The sequence below is a fragment of the Echiichthys vipera genome, assembly GCF_963691815.1.
Source record: "Echiichthys vipera genome assembly, chromosome: 10".
NCBI lineage: Eukaryota > Metazoa > Chordata > Actinopteri > Perciformes > Trachinidae > Echiichthys > Echiichthys vipera.
In genome coordinates, this window is record NC_139835.1 from 30979714 (window position 1) to 30998004 (window position 18291).

Consider the following 18291-nt stretch of genomic DNA (forward strand, 5'->3'; position numbering starts at 1 on the left):
AAGAGAAAATGTGTCTGAGATAAATCAAGCTGGAGTCGCTTTTTTTTTTTTTGGCCGGCGCTCTGGGGTTTCCTTTGTGTCTGCGAGGCTTCAGAACAACCCTGATTGTAACAACTGAGGGCGCCCTCCCACTGTTCCTCCGTGCCCCGTGCTTTAGGGTCCTTGTCCCCCCCTCCAGGCCCGTTTGTACTCACACTACCTGGGCCTCGGAGAATGCTTCTTGCTGCCTATACGTCATCACGCCGTAACACGTCACACGCATTGATGACGCCATGGCGATGCGTGGCTTTGTTTCCAGATCTTTCCGTAGACCTCGGAGTTTTTGTGCGTCTTGTCGACTGTTTTTGAATCTTTTCATCGACCAAATCTGCAGTAAACACTCCACCTCCGCATCACACCAACGTGAACCTTTCACCGCCATTGTTTGAAATGTCCGCGCATGGTCCCTCCTTCTTTTTTCTACGTCCCAACAGGCGCACAGGAAATGACCTCAGAACCGCCGTAGGCCTCGTGCTCGTACAAACGTGCTTTACTAAAGCCTTTACCTTAACCACCACAGTGACGCAGACTAAGGGCACCCTCACACTTGGCCCGGACGATCGGAGCCGTGCTTTAGCGTGATTGCCCCCCCTCCTCTTCCCCCGCGGCCCAGCCCCGGCCTTGCACTCACATTATCGAAATGACCCGGAAATCTTATTTTGAAAGGGTGAATAGCTGGGTAACGTGACGGACGCAGAAGGTGTAATTCCACCGTTTGACCACTGTGTCGAATTGAAATTCGCTGCACTTCCTGTCATTTGAGACAGTTTTCATTGTTTTCCTGCTTCAAAATGGACCAAGCACCGACGTTTGTTTCTCTGACTGGTTGTAGATCGATGTGACGTCATCATTTCATCGTTAAAGCTCATTTGTGAATGACCCTGGTGATGCCGGCCTTGTGAATCGGGGCTGCGCACCAGTTTCCCTGAAGACGTTTTGAACTCACCTTGGAGTTGCACTTATAAATGGGGTGCGTGATGGTCTCCACAAAGTGATGCCTCATGCAGCGCTCCGGGTCAGAGTCTGCCAGGTGTGGGTGTCCCTTATCGCTGGCCTTGTTGCCGCTGGCAGACTGGACCAAGCCCAGCAGGGGGCAGCACATCAGGACCAGCAGCAGGCCGGAGGGGGGGCCCGCTGAGATGAAAGCTTTCATGATGGGACCACCCCAGAGCTCTCGGTCCTCACAGGACGTCCGACTGTTGTCTCTGTTATTTCTCTTTTCTCACAGTGTCTCCCCCGGGTTTTTATATCAGGGTCTCACACAGCGGGGGCGGGGTGTGTGAGTCTCCGTCTTCTTCCTGCTAGTGCAGCGGCGGTTCGAGGTCAGCGAGCTGCACGGGGGAAGGTAGGAGGGTTCCTGCGTCGGGCCGCTCCATCCCCGAGCGTCTGGATCCACCGCAGTCTGGAAGAAGGAGACAAACAGGAAGGCATGAGCTGATAAAGAAGCACTATTGTGTGTGTGTGTGTGTGTGTGTGTGCGGTATGTTTTGTCTATTAGTGCTGTAGAAATGATCACACACTTCCCTTGTGTGTGTGTGTGTGTGTGTGTGTGTGTGTGTGTGGAGGACGGAGCTGCCTCCACACAGATTCTCATAGATATTTTCGCCAGTTTTTATTTTAGTGATTGACCATTTGATGAGTGTGTGTGCATGTGTGTGTGTCCAAACCTGGCTGCCTACTTAGTCTCCCCTGTACACCCACACACACTGCACACACACACACATACACAAGTCCTGGTGCTTTTATTACAGCAGGAGAAACCTAAGCCATGCACAAACAGCCTGCAGCCGGGCCCTTTCCTCTCCACAGGAACGACTTTTTCATTAAAACAAATCGCTCTCCCAACAAGACTGCGCCCTCCGCATACTTTCACATGTATTTACGTCCTTTTTTTGTTTTTTCTTCTCCCCTAACTTCATAGTTTTATTGTCCTCCTGACGATAGGCTCCGTGTTCAGAGGGAGCTCGGTGCTAACAGGCAATGTGTTGTGAATTAGGGCGAGGTGTGTGTGTGTGCGTGTGGGGTCAGAGAGCGAGGAGGGAGCGAGATTTACTCAACAATCGTATTACTGTTAGCGTAAATATGCTCCTATGTCTGCAAATATACATTCACGAGTTCGCCTCTTAATTCATTCATGCGTCGTGTGCACAAAGAGCATTAAAGCTTGATTTATGTCCAAGTGGCTGCGGTGAAACTGGGAGTTTACGCTCTGAACGGGGGATTTCGCACCGTTAAAGCTTCAGTTCTGTCTCAACATCTGCAGCTTTGTGCACGGAGAAGAGTTCTACATTTAAACCAAATGTCATTTCAGCGTAACTTCCAAAAAAATGACATTTTTTGAAGTGGAAAAACACTTTATTCCCTCTGCCAACCCTTTGTTAATGCAGTTATTCCTGTTTTCTTTCGAGGTTCATACGAGGAGAAGTATGTTTTAGTGTTCACGCACATTAGAAGGAGCAGGAAATATCAGGTTATGCAAACGGAGCTGATGTTTTTTACTCATTTGCTCTGATGTTACTGACATAAAGTCCTGTAACAGGAGACGCTCTCTTCCCTTCTGAAGTATTATTCTGAAGAAGAGCATTCGGCTCGAGACGAGACGCGTGGACGAGCCAGTGAAAGTGTTTCTTTATGTTTTGAGTTCTCTCAGATGCAAAAACCCGTCATTATTACAGAGCGCTCAGTAAAGCGCTGGGGCAGATGTGCGTTTACTAAAGTGCTGCACTTAAGCAAAGTACTTCTCCTCCACCACGTGTGACGGGTAAATACTGGACTTTTTACACATTTATATGAGAGCTTTAGTCACTTTATAAATTATAAAAACACGTTTAAATCAACTAATAAATTAAATTCTTGTACGTGAAGCAACACAATAAATAAAAGGATCTAAAACCATCTTTACCAGATGCAACATAAAAGGTTGAATATGTAGAATCTTTATTAAAAGCTGTATTTAAAAGGTTACAGAATCAAAGTTTTGCTTTTCCATTAAAACTATATTTAGTCTGAATTAATATTTTAAATGTTTGACTTCCTGTCCCGTTGTGTTTCCATGGTAGCAGCCAATAGCGTTGGGCGTTGCTGGTTGCCAGGGTTGCCTGTTGTTGGGTGCAGCTACTGTAGCCTGGCACTGGGTGAAATGGAGTTAGCCAATCCTGCAGCTGCTTAGGAGCCTCAGTGAAGGGGGCGTTCTTTGTCCCAGCAGCTGAGTGAGCGGAGACGGGCAACAACCAGAGTCACTATAGGCCGAGCATTCACTCCATGGACTGAGAGAAAGGAGAGGAACGCCATTCAAACGCACGCCCACATGGCTACGCTGCTCCTGGATGCTAACATCACTTTCATCTGCACTTAGCTGGAACGGCTAACGCTAACGGCTAACGCTAACTGTCGGTTAAACTCCTCTAATCCTTGTTTTGATGCTGTGATTTTCTGGAGGGGACGGGTTCAAACAGACTCAAACAGACTCCGGTCTCCTGGAGCTACTGGGCCGGGTCTGACCAACCTGGAAACCCCACTGCTGGACTTCTTTTTTGTTGTTGAGACGACGATCTCACTAGATGGAGCTGTTCTGCTCATTCTCCATATTCAACCTTTAAAGTGATGAACACATTAATGATACTTTTGTTCGAGATGACGTCATCAATGCGTGTGACGTGTTACGGCGTGATGACGTATAGGCAGCAAGAAGCATTCTCCGAGGCCCAGGTAGTGTGAGTACAAACGGGCCTGGAGGGGGGGACAAGGACCCTAAAGCACGGGGCACGGGACAGAGGCACAGTGGGAGTGCGCCCTTACAGGAGTCGAGGCATGAGATGACAGAACCTGTGCGGCATTTTGGGTCAGAAGAGGACGCATCTTCCTGATATTGTGCAACATGTTTCTGCACGATCGGGTTGTTGCATCAATGGTGGCGGTCGTCAAGTGTCACACCCAGGTTTAGTGTGTGTGTGTGTGTGTGTGTGTGTGTGTGTGTGTTTGTCTTGTCTTGCATGAACAGAAGAGCACATGTGACGTGAGTTTGCGTGACAGTAACTTCTGCGTTTGGCAGCTGAAGCAGAGGAAATGAACTAAATACTGCGTTCGATCACAGCTCCCTCTTTAGCATCCATCTCCATCGCTGCACGACTCCACGCTGATTCCCTCATTTAAGCCGAAGTCACAGAATGCATCAAATTCACTCCGAACCGTTATACGCCCTCCCTCCCTCCCTCCCTCCCTTTGCAGCCGCTGTGTTTTTCTTTCTGAGGGGAATCATTTAACCTCAACATTCCTCCTGAGAGAAATACAAGTATCATTTGGCCCGTTTAAATAAATACTCCCCGAGATGTTTTGTTGGCCCGTCGAACATGTGCTGCGGGGTTTACATAACAGATGGCCCGGTCCTCTGTACAGCCAGCACCCATCAGCACCTCCGGCCCTGCCAGCCGCACCTGGCCGAGCGTTACGGCGGCGACTGTTATCCACATCTGTGCCGCTGGTATCACTGTCCATCTGTATCATTAGGGAGCCTGTCTTTGGCATGACGAGTCATTTAGGAGGGAGGTGTTGAGCTCGTGGAGGAATGGCCGAGTAACCTTCAAAGGCAGAGACGCGCCAAGCCGATGGTTAGGTGTCGGTGGAAGTCGGGCGCTTTGAAGTAAAATCGTACCGAGCTTTTCGATAAATATACTGTGTGTCGACAAAAGACCACTTCTCTCATAAACAACGTTAAAGGTTGAATATGGAGAATGAGCAGAAAGCTCCATCTAGTGCCTCAAGATCGTCGTCTCAACAACAAAAAATAAGTCCAGCAGTGGGGTTGCCAGGTTGGTCAGACCCGGCCCAGTAGCTCCAGGAGACCGGAGTCTGTTTGAGCCTGTTTGAACCCGTCCCCTCCAGAAAATCACAGCATCAAAACAAGGATTAGAGGAGTTTGACGGACAGTTAGCGTTAGCCGTTAGCGTTAGCCGTTCCAGCTAAGTGCAGATGAAAGTGATGTTAGCATCCAGGAGCAGCGTAGCCATGTGGGCGTGCGTTTGAATGGCGTTCCTCTCCTTTCTCTCAGTCCATGGAGTGAATGCTCGGCCTATAGTGACTCTGGTTGTTGCCCGTCTCCGCTCACTCAGCTGCTGGGACAAAGAACGCCCCCTTCACTGAGGCTCCCAAGCAGCTGCACGATTGGCTAACTCCATTTCACCCAGTGCCAGCCTACAGTAGCTGCACCCAACAACAGGCAACCCTGGCTACCAGCAACGCCCAACGCTATTGGCTGCTGCCATGGAAACACAACGGGACAGGAAGTCAAACATTTAAGATATTCATTAAGACTAAATATATTTTTTATGGAAAAGCAAAACTTTAATTCTGTTCCCCGTGGGGGTATTATTTTATTATTATTTAACAAATATAGCTTTTAATAAGCTTCTACATATTCAACCTTTAAATATTTATAACTGTGACATAAAACAACATGTTCTCATCAACAGGTTTCTACGATATGTGATGAAATATTTGTTCTAATTCGTGATTTAAGTGATTTTTTGTTGTTGTTGTTGTTGTAAAACTTCCCCGCGTGTCCTTGAACGCCCCCCGGGACAAATAAAGTCTAGTGAATTGAACTGTAGCAGCTTCCAAATGCAAAAATAAACTCTGAAAGGATTTTATAAAGTGAAACGTATTGTTTTTATCGTGAATCGTAATAAAAAAAACACCTCCCAATGGTGAAAATCCTCACAAGTCTGCAGTTTACTTCAGTTCAGGAACAATAATTTGAATCTCAGTCGATAATTTACACTTTGAATCGAGGAGAATTTGTGAGAAAGTTGTGTTTTATTAACAATTAACAACAAAAACTGTAAGTCTGATCCTTTAACAGGCTCTCTGTGATCAACAGCAGGACTCTTTTAATCAGAAGGACCTCATGATTTATGATTATCCTCATTTAAAGACATATTTTACCCATTTTACCTTCATTAAAACGGGCAAAATATCCCTAAAATGTCCCTTTAAGATCGTTTGTTTCTCAATAAACAAACAAGAAAAGTGCCCTGGGATAGAGTCTGTTATGATTTTGACCCTAAATGAAATTAAATTGAATAAATAAAAGCTGTGTGTCCTCGCTGTGATGCATTAAACACATGTGTTTACAGTGAATCCAGTGATTTTTAAGACTTTTAAACATGTTTTTGATGATTTTCGTTGGTATAAAACTGTGAATCAAGGATCTGCTGCTCGGGATAAACATGGAAACATGTTGAATCAATCGGTATCGAACGTGAGAACGTAACCGTATTAGTGGTCACACACACACACACACACACACACACACACACACACACACACACACACACACACACGGGGAATAAAAAAACATCCTCGGCAGCATTTCCTCGTAAATCACGAATCCCCCCAAAGTGGAACATGTGTTTTTGTTAAACAGACAACAGGTCGACTGGCTCCGCTGCGAAGCAAAGCAAACAGAGACAATGACAGCAGCGGTCCAGCGGTGAACGCAAGGACGGGCCAGAAACACGCTGTTTTCCCGTGGTCGACCCTCGACGTCGTCAGGGATGTCAACGTCAAACACATCAGAGGGCCGGAAAAACATATCTGCTACGAGCCGAGGGCCGGACTGAAGTTTGGTCCTGGATGTTTGGACAATATTGACAGGCTTTTATTGTGAAGGACTAAAGTTTGGTCCTGGATGTTTGGACAATATTGATGGGCTTTTATTGTGAAGGACTACAGTTTGGTCCTGGATGTTTGGACAATATTGACAGGCTTTTATTGTGAAGGACTGAAGTTTGGTCCTGGATGTTTGGACAACATTGATGGGCTTTTATTGTGAAGGACTGAAGTTTGGTCCAGGATGTTTGGACAGCATTGATGGACTTTTATTGTGAAGGAAGGAAGTTTGGTCCTGGATGTCTGGACAACACTGATGGGCTTTTATTGTGAAGGACTGAAGTTTGGTCCTGGATGTTTGGACAGCATTGACAGGCTTTTATTGTGAAGGAAGGAAGTTTGGTCCTGGATGTTTTGACAACATTGATGGACTTTTATTGTGAAGGACTGAAGTTTGGTCCTGGATGTTTGGACAACATTGATGGGCTTTTATTGTGAAGGACTGAAGTTTGGTCCTGGATGTTTGGACAACATTAAAAGGCTTTTATTGTGAAGGACTGGAGTTTGGTCCTGGATGTTTGGACAACATTGATGGACTTTTATTGTGAAGGACGGAAGTTTGGTCCTGGATGTTCGGACAACATTGATGGACTTTTATTGTGAAGGACTGAAGTTTGGTCCTGGATGTTCGGACAACATTGATGGACTTTTATTGTGAAGGACTGAAGTTTGCTCCTGGATGTTTGGACAACACTGATGGGCTTTTATTGTGAAGGACTAAAGTTTGGTCCTGGATGTTTGGACAACATTGATGGGCTTTTATTGTGAAGGACTGAAGTTTGGTCCTGGATGTTTGGACAACATTGATGGGCTTTTATTGTGAAGGACTGAAGTTTGGTCCTGGATGTTTGGACAACATTGATGGGCTTTTATTGTGAAGGACTGAAGTTTGGTCCTGGATGTTTGGACAACATTGATGGACTTTTATTGTGAAGGACTGAAGTTTGGTCCTGGATGTTTGGACAACATTGATGGGCTTTTATTGTGAAGGACTAAAGTTTGGTCCTGGATGTTTGGACAACATTGATGGACTTTTATTGTGAAGGACGGAAGTTTGTTCCTGGATGTTTGGACAACATTGACAGGCTTTTATTGTGAAGGAAGGAAGTTTGGTCCTGGATGTTTGGACAACATTGACAGGCTTTTATTGTGAAGGACTGAAGTTTGGTCCTGGATGTTTGGACAATATTGACAGGCTTTTATTGTGAAGGACTAAAGTTTGGTCCTGGATGTTTGGACAACATTGATGGACTTTTATTGTGAAGGACTGAAGTTTGGTCCTGGATGTTTGGACAACATTGATGGGCTTTTATTGTGAAGGACTGAAGTTTGACAACATTGATGTTAATGTGGACGAGCAGCAGCTCCAGTGTTTACGGAGAGGAGATCAAAAGGGTTAGCACGCGGCTAATTCAGCGTGTTAGCGTCCTTTTGAGCGCTCTGGTTCACGCAAAGATAAATCAGGACGTTCAAACCAGATTTGGTTCCAAAGAGAAGAAGTTAGACTTTAGTTTAACAACATAAACAGGAAGTTTGATCGTCTGGAGACACGGATCCTCTAACATCTACCCACAGGATGCGACTTAAACCGAATCCTGGTCGCGTTGAAAGCATCCGCGCTCCTCTCTCGTAGCCCTCGGGTCGGACCCACGCTGATGGGTGTTGGATGAAGACGCAGCGTGTCACCTCGGCTTCCTGCTGTTCTCATAAAACACAACGGCCCATTCGTCCTCAATTACCCGTGAAATCTCAGCTCCATTAAAGTAAACAGCCGCGCTGGACGACTGCTGCGGAGAGGCCGCCGCCGCGAGGCCGCCGCCGCTGCAAGGCCGCTGCCGCTGCAAGGCCGCGCTCCCTCCAGGAACACTCCGCGGAGGAAGTCACTTTTTCCACCAGACGAGGTGAGGACATCTTTGGAAAGCACAGCCGCCTTATCTCGGTTAGAACACGCTCCCGTACGAGAGCGCGTGGTCCGGGACAGGGGAGTGAGTGAGGTCATGGTTAAAGTCCCGTCTCTCCGCCCCGACGGGACGCCGGTCCGCGTTCAGGGCTCGCAGGAGCGGGAACACGGAGAACAGTGGGTTCAGTGTTAAAGCTTTGAGTGGGTGAGGTGGTCCAGTGAGACGGGCGGGGAGCGGAACGTCCAGACACGAGGAATCAAACGCTCCCAACTGAAGAGGAGCCTTTGGTGTCAGAGCTCGCTGAGGTTCAACAACGGCTGACACTAAAAAGCCTTTGCTCAAAGGCACTTGGAGAGAGACGGTCGTGTCCACCCTGTGATCGAACCGGCTCCAACATTTAATGCACCGTAATTCTTATTTTATCCATGAGTGTAGAAGTTAAGGAGCGAAGGAGGAAGTCAGGTGACGGAGCATCAGACGCCAAACTCCCCGTAGGGAGGAGGGTCCAAAACTCTGGACTCTGACCTGGAGGACCGTGGGTTCAAGTCCTGGAAGAACTGAGACAAACCACCTTTATCTGATATGAACCAAGTCCTTTAGTGACTAAACTTAACCGTCACTTAACCGTCACCTTTAGAGACTAAACTTAACCGTCTCCTTTGGAGACTAAACTTAACCGTCACCTTTAGAGACTAAACTTAACCGTCTCCTTTGGAGACTAAACTTAACCGTCTCCTTTAGAGACTAAACTTAACCGTCTCCTTTAGTCGTCTAAACTTAACCATCACCTTTAGAGACTAAACTTAACCGTCTCCTTTAGAGACTAAACTTAACCGTCACCTTTAGAGACTAAACTTAACCGTCACCTTTAGAGACTAAACTTAACCGTCACCTTTAGTGACTAAACTTAACCATCACCTTTAGTGACTAAACTTAACCGTCACCTTTAGAGACTAAACTTAACCGTCACCTTTAGTGACTAAACTTAACCGTCACCTTTAGACTAAACTTAACCATCACCTTTAGAGACTAAACTTAACCGTCACCTTTAGAGACTAAACTTAACCGTCACCTTTAGAGACTAAACTTAACCGTCACCTTTAGAGACTAAACTTAACCGTCTCCTTTAGAGACTAAACTTAACCGTCACCTTTAGTGACTAAACTTAACCGTCTCCTTTAGAGACTAAACTTAACCGTCACCTTTAGAGACTAAACTTAACCGTCACCTTTAGAGACTAAACTTAACCGTCTCCTTTAGAGACTCAACTTAACCGTCTCCTTTAGTGTCTAAACTTAACCGTCTCCTTTAGAGACTAAACTTAACCGTCTCCTTTAGTGTCTAAACTTAACCGTCTCCTTTAGTGTCTAAACTTAACCGTCTCCTTTAGAGACTAAACTTAACCATCACCTTTAGAGACTAAACTTAACCGTCACCTTTAGAGACTAAACTTAACCGTCTCCTTTAGTGACTAAACTTAACCGTCTCCTTTAGAGACTAAACTTAACCGTCACCTTTAGAGACTAAACTTAACCGTCACCTTTAGAGACTAAACTTAACCGTCTCCTTTAGAGACTCAACTTAACCGTCTCCTTTAGTGTCTAAACTTAACCGTCTCCTTTAGAGACTAAACTTAACCGTCTCCTTTAGTGTCTAAACTTAACCGTCTCCTTTAGTGTCTAAACTTAACCGTCTCCTTTAGAGACTAAACTTAACCATCACCTTTAGAGACTAAACTTAACCGTCACCTTTAGAGACTAAACTTAACCGTCTCCTTTAGTGACTAAACTTAACCGTCTCCTTTAGAGACTAAACTTAACCGTCACCTTTAGAGACTAAACTTAACCGTCACCTTTAGAGACTAAACTTAACCGTCTCCTTTAGAGACTAAACTTAACCGTCACCTTTAGTGACTAAACTTAACCGTCTCCTTTAGAGACTAAACTTAACCGTCACCTTTAGAGACTAAACTTAACCGTCACCTTTAGAGACTAAACTTAACCGTCTCCTTTAGAGACTCAACTTAACCGTCTCCTTTAGAGACTAAACTTAACCGTCTCCTTTAGAGACTAAACTTAACCGTCTCCTTTAGAGACTAAACTTAACCGTCTCCTTTAGTGTCTAAACTTAACCATCACCTTTAGAGACTAAACTTAACCGTCACCTTTAGAGACTAAACTTAACCGTCTCCTTTAGTGACTAAACTTAACCGTCTCCTTTAGAGACTAAACTTAACCATCACCTTTAGAATGGAGGACGATCCACTCTGCCACTGAGCCACAGTCGCCACAAACCATAAGCAGCGAACGCACCACTCTCCTGCAGAATCGCCGTTTCACGTTTGCTTTTTGCTAAACTAAACTCTTGACTGTTAAAGTATCGCAGCCCCGCGCACACACACACACACACACACACACACACACACACGGCTGCAGCACGTAGAGAAACCCAACACTTGGAGCACATAACTTTCATAATTTGGCAACAACCACGAAATCAAAATTATTCCCTTTTCCCTTGGACCGAAGTGGAATTCCTGGGACTCAGACGGCTGATTAGAGCGCCGGAGCTGGAGCCCCACAGGCACAGCGAGCGATTAAACAGCAGGACTTATGCGTAACTGCACGCAGATCTGCATTTACGGCGTATTAAAGACGTATCGTGTGGCATGGGGCAAATCAAATTTAGCCCATTCTGCCTCGGTTTGGTGCAAACGGCTTCAGCAGCGTCGCCGAGGGGCAGGTCGTGTAGAGAGGGTCCGGTCTCCGCAGAAGGTTTGGGTTCAGAGTATCTGTGGGGGGGGGGGCACGAGCCCTCTGGGCCGCAGCTTTAGGACTTTGGGAGTTATGAGTGAGAGCTTAAGGAGACAGACACTGGGATGTCTCTGTCAGAGGCTACGGTGGGAACAAGGCCACACAGACGGACCCGCCACAGACGGACCCGCCACAGACGGACACAACTGCATTTACTGTAGTTAGTTTCAATTTCAAGGTGCTTTTCTTGAGTATTTCCACTTTATTTGTCTTCCTAACGACAGTTCAGGGGCAAATATACTATTTTTTACTTACTAATTCACTGTTTTTCTACTTTTAAATGAATTTGTTTGGAAGATATTGGAGAAGAAGTCATTTGGAGACTCAGGGCGCCCTCCCACTGTGCCTCCGTCCCGTGCCCCGTGCTTTAGGGTCCTTGTCCCCCCCTCCAGGCCCGTTTGTACTCACACTACCTGGGCCTCGGAGAATGCTTCTTGCTGCCTATACGTCATCACGCCGTAACACGTCACACGCATTGATGACGTCATGGCGATGCGTGGCTTTGTTTCCAGATCTTTCCGTAGACCTCAGAGTTTATGTGCGTCTTGTCGACTGTTTTTGAATCTTTTCATCGACCAAATCTGCAGTAAACACTCCACCTCCGCATCACACCAACGTGAACCTTTCACCGCCATTGTTTGAAATGTCCGCGCATGGCCCCTCCTTCTTTTTTCTACGTCCCAACAGGCGCACAGGAAATGACCTCAGAAACACCGTAGGCCTCGTGCTCGTACACGTGCGCACGCTCGTGCATGTGCAAACGTGCTTTACAAAAGCCCACCTCTCCCAAACGGGCCGTGATCGTACCTAGACGTGGTACGGTTGCACTCACACTGGTCAAAGGAACCAGACTTTAGCCGTTAAACCCGTTTGGGCACGGTACGGAGGAACAGTGTGAGTGCGCCGTTGGACTGGAGAGTAGGTTTTTAAATGATTCGATAGTAGAAAGAACAGCAGCCCGTCCTGCTTCTCTCCTTCTTTATGAAAACACACAAAACAAGCGATGACATTAAGAGAAGAGACGCCACGAAGCCTCCGACTGTTGCAGGGAAGAGTCCCTACATTGGTAATCCACTGTAATGGACTTTACTATGAGAGGAGCTGGTACAGGGGCCAGTAGGTAAGTCTTTAAAACACTCTTTAATAAACTCTGGCTTCACTAACTACGCTGTTGCTGCTTTGTTGTGTGTGTAGGGACTCTTCTCATGCTGCTGCAGAGGTTTGCTGTTATTTTCAGCAGCATTAGTGGTTAAAAAAGACCTTTGAATGCCTTCACCGTGTTGCCCTGAGCTAACCACTGTTAGCCACGTCCGGCTGTTAGCATCTCTCCTCACGCTTTGGGGTGTCAGAGAGGTGAATGATCGATAGCTGCAGCTCTGTCATTTTTTGATCCATGGTGAAAACCTTTCATCATCATCCCTCACACACACACACACACACACACACACACACACACACACACACACACACACACACACACACACACACACACACACACACACACACACACACACACACACACACACACACACACACACACACACACACACACACACACACACACACACACACACACACACACACACACACACACACACACACACACACACACACCTCACCTCCCTCCATTGTTTCACCAGCTTTTAATAAACTAAAGGGCAGATTCCTGACTGTCCAGACACACACACACACACACACACACACACACACACACACACACAGTTTGGCATGCAGAGTGCCAAGCTCTTCTACTGTCTACTGACGCCAGCTCTTGAAACACACACACACACACACACACACACACACACACACACACACACACACACACACACACACACACACACACACACACACACACACACACACACACACACACACACACACACACACACACACACACACACACACACACACACACACACACACACACTAAGCTCCTCACTAAAAATACCCCCCCAGTGAAGAAAAGGCAAACAGTGCGGATTTGAGCGCGGCGTGCAGCCAATGAGGGGCAGCGGAGCGAGCCGGAGCTAAGCTGGTGTTAGCTTTGACAGGTTCAGCCTCTGGGGAACAGGAGAGAGGACGTTTATGTGTGTGAATATTCTCACATTTACGATGTTCAGTGAGGTGATTTGATAGAAGCAGAACCCTCAATAGAGATCGTTTTGATTTCCTAGTTGAACGAGTTTAAACCGTCCTTTGAATGCATCATTTCTGCCGTCGTGTGTCACCAATCTACACTCTGCATGATAATAACATGCACGGTGACAGGAGCAGGTTAAGAGATTATGTCATACTGCAAACCACGTTCAAATCAAGTGGGGTTTATTTCATTTACCGTATTCTCCGCACCTAAAAACCTTCAAATGTCTCCAAAGCCGACAGTGCGCCTTATAATCCGGTGCTCCTTATATATGGACCAATATTGAGCCACAACAGGTCTCCAACTACGGTGAGCAGCCGCCGACTCTATTTTCCCCGTAGAAGAAGTAACGCGCGGTGCATGTTGAGATATACGACTGCGTGAAGCGTGCCGTTTCATTTCCATGTGTGTGTTTGTGTAAAGAGCCCAAAATGGCTCCTGTTAAGAGACACGCTTACGACGCAGAGTTTACACTCAAGGCCATTAGTCACACAGCAGAACACGGGAATAGAGCAGCAGCCAGAGAGTTGAACATGAACCAATCAATGGTGCAGGGATTTGCTCCTTTTGAATCTCGTAAATCTGCGACTTTTTTCACATAAATTTGCTAATATTTAATCTTGTAAATCTGCGACTTTTTTCCCGCAGATTCGCTTCTTTTTAATCTTGTAAATCTGCGACTTTTTTCACATTAATTTGCTCCTTTTTAATCTCGTAAATCTGCGACTTTTTTCTTGTAGATTTGCTACGTTTTAATCTCGTAAATCTGCGACTTTTTAACACAGATTTGCTACGTTTTAATCTCATTAATCTGCGACTTTTTTCTCAAAATACGGACTGGGGGGAGGGGCTGAATATTTGAAGAAAAAGTTGCAGATTTACGAGATTAAAAGAAGCAAATCTACGTAAGAAAAGTCGCAGATTTACGAGATTAAAAGAAGCAAATCTACGTAAGAAAAGTCGCAGATTTACGAAATTAAAAAGGAACAAATCTGCGACTTTTTTCACATAGATTTGTTACTTTTAATTGTTTAAATCTGCAACTTTTTCTTAAAATATTCAGCCCCTCCCCCCAGTCCGTATTTTTCCCATACTTGGCCCTGATTGGCCGTTGTCACCTAATCATCACACGTAGACAGGCTCTTTGCGATCGCTGCAGGCCGATGTGACTTTACGATTACCTTTTTTAACATTTGTTTTTGTTTTACCCCAGAAAAGATGTTTTTCTGTCTGTGATCCAATGAAAATACGCCTTTAACTCAATGTACGATAACGTGATTCCAGTATGTTTTACTGCAGTTTCAAGAGCTTTAATTACGGTGATAATATTGTGACTCACGGTTATGGTCAGGGTAATCGTCGCACCCCTAACCCCTGATCTAAGTGGGTCAACACACCTCGAACCCTCCGTCTGCCTCCTCCGTTCTCTCCATCCTCCTCAGACAGAGAGAAACCACAGCACAGACTGAGCTGCAGGAAGAAACCAGCGCGTGAAACTGGATCAATGCTGCGTTCAGCTCCGAGCCTTAAGGCGCTCTCTGGAAAAAAGGGATCGAGCGAAGGAGTCGTAGGCGTGTTTGTTTTAGTCGCGTTGGACCGGGTTTTTCTCCGGGCAGCAGAGACGTGTCACATGCTCGTCTGGCAGCGGGCGGCGTTGAGGATCTTCTCGATGGCCTGCGGTTTCGTGCGGAGCATCCATTTGTCAGAGGCACATTCCTGTGGCGGTGAGACATTGTGAACTGCCTATCGAAGCTTCAACACTGTCCAAATAAATACTGTGTGTGTGTCTGTCTGTGTGTGTGTGTGTGTGTGTGTGTGTGTGTGAATATGAAATATGAGAGCGCACAGACACACAAGCGACCGGCTCTGCTGTCTGTCTGCACCTGGCTGAGTGTGCGATGTTTCAAACACACCTCCTACTCCTCTTCCTCGCCTTCTCCAAACAGTTCAGAGGTGACTTCTGGTTTGATGCAGACTCCGCAGATATATATACACATGGATACGCACCCCCGCTGAGCACGGGAGCCAGACTTCAGGCACTGTCTCCTAACGTGTGTGTGTGTCTATGAGACAGGTGTGTGGATATGCTGTGAAACTTCAGCCCCAGAACAGTTATGAGCTCCAAAGATAACTAATATTTCATTAAAAATCACACCAGCTGAAGCAAAAACACGCGCAAACATTCAAAACGTTCTTTGTTACAGTGAAGACGCATCACAGTCACATCTCCAGCAGCTGTAAACATGTTTGTTTCTGCTGTAAATTAGTTTATTTCTGCTGTAAATGAGTTTATTTCTGCTGTAAATGAGTTTATTTCTGCTGTAAATGAGTTTATTTCAGCTGTAAATGAGTTTATTACTGCTGTTAAGTGTTGATTTATGATGTAAACGAGTTTATTTCAGCTGTAAATGAGTTTATTTCTGCTGTAAATGAGTTTATTTCTGCTGTTAAGTGTTGATTTATGATGTAAATGAGTTTATTTCAGCTGTAAATGAGTTTATTTCTGCTTTAAATGTGTTCATTTCTGCTGTAAATGAGTTTATTTCTGCTTTTAAGTGTTTATTTCTGCTTTTAAGTGTTTATTTCTGCTGTAAATAAGTTTATGTATGATGTAAATGAGTTTATTTATGATGTAAATGAGTTTATTTCTGCTGTAAATGAGTTTATTTCTGCTGTTAAGTGCTGATTTATGATGTAAATTAGTTGCAAACGTGTTTATTTATGTTGTAAAGTCGGACGTTTTAACCTGAGGGTCTATGGGGACTGACTCACGGTAATAATAATAATAATATTTAATACCTTCTTGACGTTCAGCAGCTTCAACAGACAGTTACGAGTGTTGTGACATTGGAAAATAAATATAATATAAACTAAAAACCACACAATCTCACATGTTCCAGCAGGAATGTGATGTGAAATGACCACGACGGACGTTACTGCAGGTACGTTTTATATTTTACAGACATGGCTACATGTAGCTAGCTACACGCTAACGTCAGGGAGAGCTGCGTCTTACGTCCGATGTTTTTCATTTCCTGTCATTTCAGATCTGATTCTTGCTGGAAAAGATTTGACTGTGCAGTTTTTAGCCTTTAGTGGTGAAAGCAGCACAAAAGTCTTCACAGACGCTACGGTCAGAAGGGGCCTGAACCCCGGAGCACGATGGCGGCGGCTCGGGAGTGCGGACGAAGCATCTGCGCGTCTAAATCTACGGTGCACATTAGCAAACGCGCAAACTGTTTCTCATCTGGTGTCAGTGGAGGTGGAGAGGGATGTCTGGAGGGACGTTTGCATCACGTCTCCATCTCTCTTTTCCCTCCTCGTGTCAGACTCTCCGTCACTCTCACCTCCTCTTTCCTCCCCCTTTCACACGTCTCCGTTTCATTCTGTTTCTCCTATTCCTCGCGTCCTCCTCTGGCACCGCCTGTCCTCCGCAGACTTCACTTCACCCTTCCTGCGTCTTTCTCACACGCTCTCCCTCCCAAACTTGGACTTCCCTCTCATTATCCCCCGGTCTTCTGTCGTCACTTCATCTTTCATTTAAACACCTTCTCCCTCTCTCTTTCTCGCACGCCTCTCCCTCTCCGCTCGATGGAAGTGGTAGCGTGCCTCCTCCTCCTCCTCCTACCTACCACAGAGTCTATTATATCTGTCAGCGTCTGCTGCTAGCATGAGCCAGCAGCCTCGGGGTCCAAGGGAACGAGCCAAGTCAATCATAAACTCACGCACCTGTAGAACACATATCCATACGTGTCCAAAGTTATTCACACTGCTATTAACCTCATGCTCCGGCACGCACACACACACACACACACGCTCCCCAAAGCGCAGCGAGGTCCGCTCTCCTCCCAGCCTCGCCGTCAGTCCCTGATTAGCAAATCCGCCAGCGCCAACACAAACATGTTTCCTCCTATTACAAATCATGTCACACTGTTTTCCTAATCGCAACCACTTGCGGTTTCTGGACGTGTGAAGAGCTTGAAAAAAAATACGTGCACTAAAAGAGAGGAATGTGCACCTGAGCGCAGGGATGTGCAGCAGAGAGGGGGAAAGTTAAACTCTCTCTCTCGGCTCAAACGCTCAAATCTCACGCAGCCTGTGGCGGTTCATGCAGCCTGTCGTAAAGTAGCCGGAGAAAGGGAAGGAAAGCGCGCTGCCCCTGAGAGGAGACGCGCGGCTCGGGGGTCTTACCTTCAGCGGGCGGCGGCAGAGGTATCCAGGGAGAGGCTGGGATCCTGCACGCAGCGCCGGGTCTGTTCTTCAACTATTGTTTCCCAGCCGGCTCCTCTCTCCTCCTCCTGCTTCTACCTCTCTCTGTCTCTCTCTGTCTCTCTCTGTCTCACTCTGTCTGCGTGCTGTTCTCTCCTCCCTCTGTCTCACCGTCTCCCTCACCTCCTCCCTCACTTTTTCTTTAACAGGGGAAAAAAAAAAACAACAAATCACCAGAAAGAGGGAGCAGCCTGGATGCTCTGCCTGTGAGGACGGTCGTCACATGTGGATCGTGACACAGCAATCGTATATCATACGCCCTTCCTCTCTCTCTCTCTCTGTCTCTCTCTGTCTCTGTCCGTCTCTCTCACACGCCAGCTGACGCACCGACACGCTCCGCGGCAGCAAATGGGAATTCCAGCCCTGGACGTCTCCGCTCACCCCACCGGGGGAGAGCTGACCAAAAGCTGCAGCCAGTTTTTACGAGGTCAGGGTTATAAAACTGTTAGCAGATTGAGTT

General features: G+C 46.3%; 1 protein-coding gene and 1 long non-coding RNA gene across 3 annotated transcripts in view; one reads left to right on the top strand and one right to left on the bottom strand.

Moving 5' to 3' along the window:
- The window catches only part of LOC310952953, a 403897-nt gene that overhangs the window by 122576 nt on the left and 263030 nt on the right, over positions 1-18291 (top strand). The window lies entirely within an intron of this gene.
- Positions 1-18291, bottom strand: part of ndp (norrin cystine knot growth factor NDP) — a 34645-nt gene that overhangs the window by 14442 nt on the left and 1912 nt on the right. Inside the window, exons 1-2 of one of the 2 annotated variants that reach the window (XM_083921812.1) lie at positions 17754-17888; positions 986-1441 (exon numbers count right to left, since the gene is read on the bottom strand). In XM_083921812.1, coding sequence (XP_083777938.1) covers positions 986-1192 — 207 coding nt within the window. In that variant the 5' untranslated portion in view covers positions 1193-1441; positions 17754-17888. Of the gene's footprint in view, positions 1-985; positions 1442-17753; positions 17889-18291 lie in introns of those variants that run through there. The other variant, XM_083921813.1, reaches the window with a different exon arrangement.